This window comes from Copadichromis virginalis, linkage group LG17, assembly GCF_057382275.1.
Source record: "Copadichromis virginalis isolate Kocher_CV1m ecotype Utaka linkage group LG17, C_Virginalis_male_GT1.1, whole genome shotgun sequence".
Classification (NCBI taxonomy): domain Eukaryota; kingdom Metazoa; phylum Chordata; class Actinopteri; order Cichliformes; family Cichlidae; genus Copadichromis; species Copadichromis virginalis.
Window position 1 is genome coordinate 412129 of NC_140634.1, and position 10378 is coordinate 422506.

Genomic DNA, 10378 nt, shown 5'->3' on the forward strand with positions numbered 1-10378 from the left:
AAAAACACTTAAACTAAAATATTCTGTTTGCAAACTGAATTACACTTAACTGTTCAAATCTGTTTAAACTGTTTTAATCAACCGCTTCGCACTACAACCTGGTTTGCTTCTTATCTGTAGTTATTTTTATTTAATTGAATAACTGTACAGTACTCTGTTTATAGTAACCACTGTCCTTAATGTAAATATGTAAGAAAAATTGTGCATGTTTCTGTCCTGTGTCCTGTTTGTTGTATATGTGTCTTTCTGGCTGCTGTTACAACCAAATTTCCCCTTGTGGGACAATTAAAGGATTATTCTATTCTATTCTATTCTATTCTATTCAAAGTGCTGTAAAAACATAAACCTGCATACGATTTTGACTTCCTCGTATTGCAACGGGAACTTCTGCACCTGTGCAGTTTCTTCTTCATGTTTTGTTTTTGAAAATATTCTTAAGGGACTCAGATTAGAGCAGAAACAACTCAAACAAGCATCATCAGGCAGACAGTGGATAAATAAAAATGGAGTGTGACCAAATGCAAATAAAAATGCTGCAAAGGTTACTCATGATACAAATGAAAAGGTTAAAACAACCTCACAAAGACTGTTTAGCCTCCAAACTACAAAAGATATCATTGTTTAGAAATTGTTTAATCATTTAAACCCCAAAAACACGTCTTAAACAACAATAGAGACACGAGGTCGAAGAAGATACAGTTCATGCATGTTATCATAACCCTAACCCTTAAACACAAATTAACTCAGAGCGGCAGACTGATGCAGCAAAACGATGAAGTATGATGTACAGCGTGTACTCTATAGCACCCAGCAGTCTCAGGTTATGATGCACATGATGGTCAGTTGTCTTGTGGCAACTGACGAACTGAAACAAAGGAGCGTGCTGTGTGTGCAACAGCATGACAAACATTACCTGTCCTGTCTCAGGAGCTAAAGCTAGGCTATAGTAGAGTACAACGGATCACCTCCGGAGTGGCTCGCGTTAACCCGAGGCTCGGAGTAGATAACGTCACTGGTGTTACTGCGGGACGTGCTGTTGGCAGAGTCACTGCTCTTCTTGGAAAAAGTCACCACGGAGTAGGTGAGTTTGCTCGAGTCGTCTCCAGTCTGAAAAAAATAAAACATAAAATTGTTTATTACAGGTAATGTTTTAAATTGATCTGAGACCATTTTCACAAAGTAGTCCAAGACTTTGTGTTCACTGGAAGCAGGCGCCACAAATATCAGAATATCAGCTCCTCTGTGTGCTGTGTTGTTAGAGGTCACAGGATCGGACCTTTGATCCAAGACCTGGTTACAGCATCCAGCATCCCCCCATCAGGTTATTGATCTGAAATAACGATCTGGATTCTTTAAACTTACTTTGTGCTTTTCAACGTGACACTGATGATATCGTCTTCATATTTATCACAAATGTGAATCTTTTCTCAGATACAACTGTTTGTTCCGTGAATACAGAAAGTGTTTTCTTACTTTGTGCTGAGAAGTGGCTGCTGTGACCAAGCTGTGGTCATCATTGGTTGGTTTGGTGTATTTGGCATGAGAGTCAGGAGGAGATCTGCTGTGTCTGCCCTCTGCTCGGATATTCTCATACACTGTGTTGGTCTACAGGAGAAGAAGAGGAAATCTAATATCAGCTGGTTTCACAAACATCGGTGCTGAGTCTACAAGTCCTTCAGCCTCACCTCTGTGACAGCAGCGTGTTCAGTTCCCACAGGAGGATCTGAAAAACACATCAGTACAGTGTTTATACTGCAGTTAGGTACTCAGTCCGTCACACAGAGAGACAGAAAACCACTCATGCCCACATTCATGCTCACACGAATGATCAGAGACTGTAATTCAACCGAATATTCAAACTCCATCCATCAGTTTGTCCAATTCAGGTTTGCAGAGGGCCCAGAGTGTATCCCTGCTACCACAGGGTGGAGGCGTGGTGCACCTTGCACAGGTCGTCAGCCTGTTGGAGGGATAACTTGCAAACTCTGCACAGGAAGGCCAGATGGAGGATTCGAACACAGCTTACAACATGCAAAGAGATGTCTGACAAAATGTTCACTTTTCTGTGAAAACAGGAAGTTTGATGAGTGTGCCTGTCAGTGCTTCCGGCTGTCTCACCCTTTGGTTTAGAGGATCTGTTCTTGCAGAATATCAGCACCGACACTGATAACAGGATGATGATGAGAGCCAGAGTCAGACCCACAAACGGCACCACATCTGCAGCAGTTTGATGAGAACAACACGTTATTTTAGACAAACACCTCCTGATGAGTGTGAGCACCAGCCCTTCACGTGGGCTGTAAAGGTAGCTGAGTGCACATGTACAGTATAGTTATATGCAAGTTTCTTCCATGGAGAATTTGGTCAGACTCTCATGCTGTATGAGCATAAAACCATGTCTACATGACATACTCACTTCTGATTGGTTCCTAGTGGCAGATAACAGCAAAATTATACAAATGATCACTTAAAGTATGGACTTCTATAAAATCTTCCGTCTCTCAAACCCAGTGGATGGACGTGTCACGGGGTGAAACGGGACAAGTTATTTAGAGTTTTATTGTGCATGTTTTGCAATGTTTTATCTGTTTTAATATTTTAATATTGTATATTGGGTTTGTTTGTATGAGCTTTATTGCATGTTTTTATCTTATTTAAATTGAACACCTGTCCTGTAAAGACTCCGCCCCTACCTGATAGTAAACTGATCACACCTGCGAGAGATCCCAGAGAGGCCAATAAGAGGGCCTGGCAGACCATAGAGCAGAGGGGGAGAAAAAGCTTGAGAAGGCTTGAGAGGAGGAGAGACATGGCATGGTAACCGGTGTGGGCGACGGCCGCGCAGAGCGGCACAGAGGCCCGGCTATAGGCAGCTGGCCAAGGCGTGCGGCAAAGGAGAACGAGACCAGAGATCGCGGACGACCGCGCACTGGAGGGAGTGATCGGAGCTGAGCGGAGAGGTCTGTGCTGGTGTTGACGGGAGGTAGCTCCTCGCCGAGAGAGGCCCACGGCAGGGGATAGAGAGGCAGCGGGATGGCGCCTTATGTCCCCGGGACGGCGAGTCTATGGCTACGCGTGTGAAGCACAACACAGTGGTGGGCGGAGTTAGGAGCTCTGCCCATCTGGGGTAGGTCCCGATTCATCCCGTCTAAGACGAACCTCCAGTGGAATTTAAGAATGGTGACTGCCGCTGGCCCCCTCTCCTTTTTCTAGTTGGCATCAGAATGAAGAGGCCGACAGGACGGCGACAATCCTGTTGGTTTCTGCACCGTTTGGACTTTTATATCGTGGCGGATGCCACTGGACTGTTGATGTTGTGTTTTATTGCTTTTTATTGTGTTACCCCTTGGCCAAGGTTGGTTTAATTCATTTTGCATTTTTAACTATTTAAATATAATAAATAATATTTTAATTATACAGTTTTTTAATCGTGTGCTTTCCCTTGGCGGCTCCACTGCTCTGTCCGTTTGGAGGAAGGTTTCCTTCCTTTAAAAAACGACACTGTGGAAATAAACTCACCTTCGCTCCGTTACATAATTGGCGTTGTCGACAGAATCCGGTCAAGAGCAGTTGGGGTAGCTGAGGGAATAGCAACTTTGATGATGTATGTGTATTCTGGTGCCCCAATAATGTGTGTTTTAGGTCGTATGTCCCCTGAGCAAATGAGTATGGACAGTGTGCACAAGTATGAGTGTTGGCCACACCAAGAGTGAATGAAGAACGTCCAACCGAGGTTGTCATGGGAGGCCAGCTGCAGGCTTGCGGGAGGTGGGGCAGCAGTGCTTGGGATTAAGCACGAGATCCAGGTTAGGCCTGGAAGTATCCCCACGGTAGCAGCCGGGTGCAGTGTTGGACCTTATGGCTTCCGGGTAGCTATGCTACGAGGACGTGAGAGTGATTGCTCGTTGGTGGCCTTGGACTGAATAGTGCACTTGCTTTTATTTTTGCTTGGGGGTAGAAGACGGAACCGGACTCCAAGAAAGCTTCATGATTGGTAGCTGGGCCTTAGCAGGGACTGCTAACCTTTCAGCTTGGGGGGACAGACGCACCTGTAGATGCTGTCCTCTCAGACTGCTCAGTGGTTCCAGTGAAAGTTGATGGAGGCGCAGAGGCTGATGGGAGGACTGGTTAAAAAAAATCACATAATGTCTTTAAGGTGGAGATATTGTGGCATGATTTACTTTCTGTACACACTGCAGTGGTATTTTTCAACTAAAGCATATAAATTTGTACTTAAAGACAGGAAACATCAGAAAGCTTTAAGTGAGACTTCCGTCTCTCAAACCCAGCGGATGGACGCACCTGTAGATGCTGTCCTCTCAGACTGCTCAGTGGTTCCAGTGAAAGTTGTGGAGGCTGATGGGAGGACTGCTAAAGAAGTTCAGCCATATGTTTTTTTTCAGGTGTTTGAGGTGAACAACAGAAAACAACACATAACAACAATTTGACACATAAACATCATGAAAAGACAAAAGGAAACCAAACGTTAGCAGCTGTCAGAGACAAATACAAATTTCCTTTAATTCTCCAGATTCATGAATGAATTTGTATAGAAACTCACCTTCTGTGACAGTAATCTCAAACTCTCTGTATGGATCAGTACTAAAGGATGTGTCCAGGTAACATCTGTACCGTCCTGAGTCAGACTCCCTCAGCTGTTTAATGGTCACATACAGAATACCACTTGTACCAGATTCTTCTTCATATTCAGCACTGTATCTGTCTCTCTGAGCTCTGGCACCCCGAGTCTCAATTAAAATCCCATCTCTTTCACATTCTCCCCTGCAGAAGTACTTCCTCCTTGTAGAGTGTTCAAAGGAACATCCGACTGTGAGAGAGCTTCCAGTTTCTTTATCGAAGTGTTTCAGCTGAGCAGGATTGTTTCCATCCAGCAGCGCTGTTAAAGAGACAAACGATCTATAGTTACTATCTGTGCTGAAGATGATGCAGTCTGATCAGAGTAACTCCAGTTTGACCCACAGTTACACTGGGAGCTGCGCAGTTCAACCAGTCTGTGACTGGAACAGTCAACGACCTCCATCCTAAACCGTCAGTATGTGAGTGTGAGTACTTCTGGAGGTCTGATTAACCAGAGCTGAGGAAATGAGAGCTGCGAGTGTTTCTGAGCATGCCGTGTGGTGAGCTAGAATATTAGCTACAGCAGACTGTGCCTCAGCATCACAGATGGTTCATGACACAGTGATTTATTTGTGCTGCTGTGAAAACTCATTGACATCCTGCTCTTATATGATTTAGTGTTTGAGCTTGGTAAGAAGATTCTTCTGTTTCTATAACAGGAGGGGCACTTTTGTAAATGGACAGGCTCTTATGTGGCACTTTTTTACTTTATACAACTTTTCACATTCACACCAGCTCTTTTTTCTATGATGCTTTCTATCCAACATTCACACACGTTCATACTCTGATGGAGCATCTTGTGGTTAGTGCCTTGCCAAAAGGTATGTGATATGCAGACTGGCATAATTGCACCACCAACCTTCTGATTATTAGATGATCTGTTCCTGAGCCACAGCCACCCCATCATGAACCATAGAGGAGTTAACATCCAGCAGGGTTTCATTAACATTTCAAACATAAACATTTTCTTTAGCTGAATTTTTCATGCGCTTCAGTTTTTGTTTTAATTACATTTATTTTACAACAAAGTCGGTGAATTAAATCGAGTTTTTATAAAAGCAAAAATGTAACCTCCAACTGAATAATTCTTTCTCTAAAGGTTTGTCTAACAGGCACCTCTGCCTCCCATTTTACTTTTAAATACTCAAAGAACCACAAGTGAGCCCTCAGTGCTCTAATGACCAAGCTCTGCAGCAGACCACAAGGTAAGATAGCAGAGGAGGACACAAAATGAGCAACCGCAACCAAAAACCTCCTGTGACAGATACAGGAAGATAACCAGTCAAGAGCTGACCCAGAAATGCCCATGCATGCTCTACGTCTCTCAGTCAGTATTATATGATCAGCTGTGCCTGAGGCAGCACACAGATCCAAAAGTACTTAAATAGTAACTTATATAACTCATATATATGTTAAAATATCATTTGAAACTCTAAGGAGAGCTGTTTCAGTGGAGTGCATCTGGTGAATTCAGGAATGGAATTTATTTAAAATGTTGGGAGTAAAACTTCTGTAAGCTGGTTGGTCTGGTCACCACTCCTCTATCTATCTATCTATCTATCTATCTATCTATCTATCTATCTATCTATCTATCTATCTATCTATCTATCTATCTATCTATCTATCTATCTATCTGTCTGTCTGTCTGTCTGTCTGTCTGTCTGTCTGTCTATCTATCTATCTATCTATCTATCTATCTATCTATCTATCTATCTATCTATCTATCTATCTATCTATCTATCTATCTATCTATCTATCTATCTATCTATCTATCTATCTATCTATCTATCTATCTATCTATCTATCTATCTATCTACCAGAGGCCTGGGAGCTTGAGGGTCCTGCAGTATCTTAGCTGTTCCCAGGACTGCGCTCTTCTGGACAGAGATCTCCGATGTTATTCCCGGGATCTGCTAGAGCCACTCGCCTAGCTTGGGAGTCACCGCACCTAGTGCTCCGATTACCACGGGGACCACCGTTAGCTTCACCCTCCACATCCTCTCGTTATATAGGATCATGGCCAAGCTTGAAACCTGGATCCCCCGTAGCCGGTTACCAAGATTACGTGAAGTACCCTCAGAAGGTCTGCTAGATGATGTTAATGCAGCACTACGGGCAATACCTACAACCACGATTACCGACACTAACAAGCTGATCTACAATACGGCAGCAGTGATCAGTGAGATGCTTGGCTACAAGTTGAACAGCGACAAGGGGCAGTACCCTCCATGGAGAAGGAGGCTAGAGGGCAAGATCAAAGTAGCACGGAGGGAGGTTAGCCAACTAACGGAGTTGCAGAAAGGTGCGACAAATAAGGTGCCTAAGAAATACAGCAAGCTGTCCATACCTGATGTCCAAAAGAGCGCAGTCCTGGGAACAGCTAAGATACTGCGCAGGACCCTCAAGCTCCCAGGCCTCCGGTAGAGGAACCGAGCTTGAAGGATAAAACCGCCCGCATGGGCGTGCTGGGTGTTGTTTTTGTTATATATATATATATATATATATATATATATATATATATATATATATATATATATATATATATATATATATATATATATATATATATATAAAACACCCAGCACGCCCCTGCGGGCTTTATTTAGATTTATGCCTTCAAGCTCTGGTCCTCTACCAGAGGCCTGGGAGCTTGAGCGTCCTGCGCAGTATCTTAGCTGTTCCCAGGACTGCGCTCTTCTGGACAGAGATCTCCGATGCTGTTCCCGGGATCTGCTGGAGCCACTCGCCTAGCTTGGGAGTCACCGCACCTAGTGCTCCGATTACCACGGGGACCACCGTTACCTTCACCCTCCACATCCTCTCGAGCTCTTCTCTGAGCCCTTGGTATTTCTCCAGCTTCTCGTGTTCCTTCTTCCTGATATTGCTGTCATTCGGAACCGCTACATCGATCACTACGGCCGTCTTCTTCTGTTTGTCTACCACCACTATGTCCGGTTGGTTAGCCACCACCATTTTGTCCGTCTGTATCTGGAAGTCCCACAGGATCTTAGCTCGGTCATTCTCCACCACCCTTGGGGGCATCTCCCATTTTGACCTCGGGACTTCCAGGTTATACTCGGCACAGATGTTCCTGTACACTATGCCGGCCACTTGGTTATGGCGTTCCATGTATGCCTTGCCTGCTAGCATCTTGCACCCTGCTGTTATGTGCTGGATTGTCTCTGGGGCATCTTTACACAGCCTGCACCTGGGGTCTTGCCTGGTGTGATAGACCCCAGCCTCTATGGATCTTGTGCTCAGAGCTTGTTCTTGTGCTGCCATGATTAGTGCCGCTGTGCTGTCTTTCAGTCCAGCTTTGTCCAGCCACTGGTAGGATTTCTGGATATCAGCCACCTCCTCTATCTGCCGGTGGTACATACCGTGCAGGGGCCTGTCCTTCCATGATGGTTCCTCGTCTCCCTCCTCTTTCTTGGGTTTCTGCTGCCTGAGGTATTCACTGAGCACTCGGTCAGTTGGGGCCATCTTCCCAATGTATTCTTGGATGTTCGTTGTCTCATCCTGGACTGTGGTGCTGACACTCACCAGTCCCCGGCCCCCTTCCTTCCGCTTAGCGTACAGCCTCAGGGTGCTGGACTTGGGGTGAAACCCTCCATGCATGGTAAGGAGCTTTCTTGTCTTTATGTCAGTGGCTTCTATCTCCTCCTTTGGCCAGCCTATTACCCCAGCAGGGTACCTGATCACGGGCAGGGCGTACGTGTTGATGGCCCGGATCTTGTTCTTACCATTCAGCTGACTCCTCAGGACTTGCCTGACCCTCTGCAGGTACTTGGTGGTTGCAGCTTTTCTAGTGGCCTCTTCATGGTTCCCATTCGCCTGCGGGATCCCCAGGTACTTGTAACTGTCCTCTATGTCTGCAATGTTGCCTTCTGGTAGTTCAATCCCCTCAGTTCTGACTACCTTCCCTCTCTTAGTTACCATCCGACTACACTTCTCCAGTCCGAACGACATTCCAATGTCATTGCTGTATAGCCTGGTAGTGTGGATCAGTGAATCGATGTCTCGTTCACTCTCGGCATACAGCTTGATGTCATCCATGTACAGGAGGTGGCTGACAATTGCTCCGTTCCGTAGTCGGTATCCGTAGCCAGTCTTGTTAATGATCTCACTGAGGGGGTTCAGGCCTATGCAGAACAGCAGTGGGGACAGAGCATCTCCTTGGTAGATCCCGCACTTGATGGTGACTTGTGCTATGGGCTTGGAGTTGGCCTCTAGTGTTGTACGCCACATCCCCATTGAGTTCCTAATGAAGGCTCTTAGGGTCCCATTGATCTTGTACAATTCTAGGCATTCCAGTATCCAGCTGTGGGGCATTGAGTCATAGGCCTTCTTGTAATCAATCCAGGCAGTGCACAGGTTGGTCAGTCTGGTCTTGCAGTCTCGGCTGACTGTTCTGTCTACCAGTAGCTGGTGTTTTGCGCCTCTGGTATTCTTGCCAATTCCTTTCTGTGTCCCGCTCATGTATTGACCCATGTGCCTGTTCATCTTAGCCGATATGATGCCTGACAGGAGCTTCCATGTAGTGCTGAGGCAGGTTATTGGTCGGTAGTTGGAGGGGACCGGTCCCTTCTTGGGGTCCTTGGGGATCAGGACCGTTCGACCTTCGGTTAGCCATTCCGGGTGTCTCTCGTTAACTAGCAGCTGGTTCATTTGTGCTGCCAGACGCTCGTAGAGTGCAGTCAGCTTCTTTAGCCAGTAGGCGTGAACCATGTCGGGCCCTGGTACTGTCCAACTCTTCATACTGGAGACCCTTTCTTGGATATCTGCCACTGTGATGGTTACTGGACTCTGTTCAAGGAGGTAGCTATGGTCTGCCCTCAGATCCACTAGCCACTGAGCATTGCTGTTATGGGTTGCGTCCTTCCCCCATATGCTCTTCCAGTATTGCTCCGTCTCCAGCCTTGGTGGTGCTGTTCTCTTATTGTTCCCTTGCCACTGAGAGTACACCTTTGCTGGTCTTGGGGAGAACAGCTGGTATATATATATATATATATATATATATATATATATATATATATACATATATATATATATATATATATATATATATATAAACAACACCCAGCACACCCCTGCGGGCGGTTTATCCTTCAAGCTCGGGTCCTCTACCAGAGGCCTGGGAGCTTGAGGGTCCTGCGCAGTATTTTAGCTGTTCCCAGGACTGCGCTCTTATGGACAGAGATCTCCGATGTTATTCCCGGGATCTGCTTGAGCCACTCGCCTAGCTTGGGAGTCACCGCACCTAGTGCTCCGATTACCACGGGGACCACCGTTACCTTCACCCTCCACATCCTCTCGAGCTCTTCTCTGAGCCCTTGGTATTTCTCCAGCTTCTCGTGTTCCTTCTTCCTGATATTGCTGTCATTCGGAACCGCTACATCGATCACTACGGCCGTCTTCTTCTGTTTGTCTACCACCACTATGTCCGGTTGGTTAGCCACCACCATTTTGTCCGTCTGTATCTGGAAGTCCCACAGGATCTTAGCTCGGTCATTCTCCACCACCCTTGGGGGTATCTCCCATTTTGACCTCGGGACTTCCAGGTTATACTCGGCACAGATGTTCCTGTACACTATGCCGGCCACTTGGTTATGGCGTTCCATGTATGCCTTGCCTGCTAGCATCTTGCACCCTGGCAAGATGCTAGCATGTATATATATACATATATATATATATATATATATATATATATATATATATATATATAGAGAGAGAGAGAGAG

At 45.7% G+C, this 10378-nt stretch overlaps 1 protein-coding gene across 1 annotated transcript; it reads right to left on the reverse strand.

The window, feature by feature from the left end:
• Positions 1-934: 934 nt before the first annotated feature.
• LOC146688670 (uncharacterized) lies at positions 935-5434 on the reverse strand. The gene is made up of 8 exons (XM_085437491.1): positions 5422-5434; positions 4562-4951; positions 4303-4371; positions 4050-4124; positions 2119-2217; positions 1686-1723; positions 1474-1605; positions 935-1107 (listed from the first exon to the last, which is right to left on the reverse strand). Exons 1-8 carry the CDS (start codon positions 5432-5434, stop codon positions 937-939), a joined length of 987 nt encoding a protein of 328 aa, XP_085293617.1. The 3' UTR covers positions 935-936.
• Between the last annotated feature and the right edge of the window lie 4944 nt (positions 5435-10378).

What these genes read in the sequence shown, in the direction of transcription:
- LOC146688670 (XM_085437491.1), bottom strand. An exon ending in TGAGATTACTGTCACAGAAG is followed by an intron (nt 4,372 to 4,561) that starts GTGAGTTTCTAT and finishes GAACTTCTTTAG; the next exon opens with CAGTCCTCCCATCAGCCTCC. An exon ending in AACACGCTGCTGTCACAGAG is followed by an intron (nt 1,606 to 1,685) that starts GTGAGGCTGAAG and finishes CTTCTCCTGTAG; the next exon opens with ACCAACACAGTGTATGAGAA.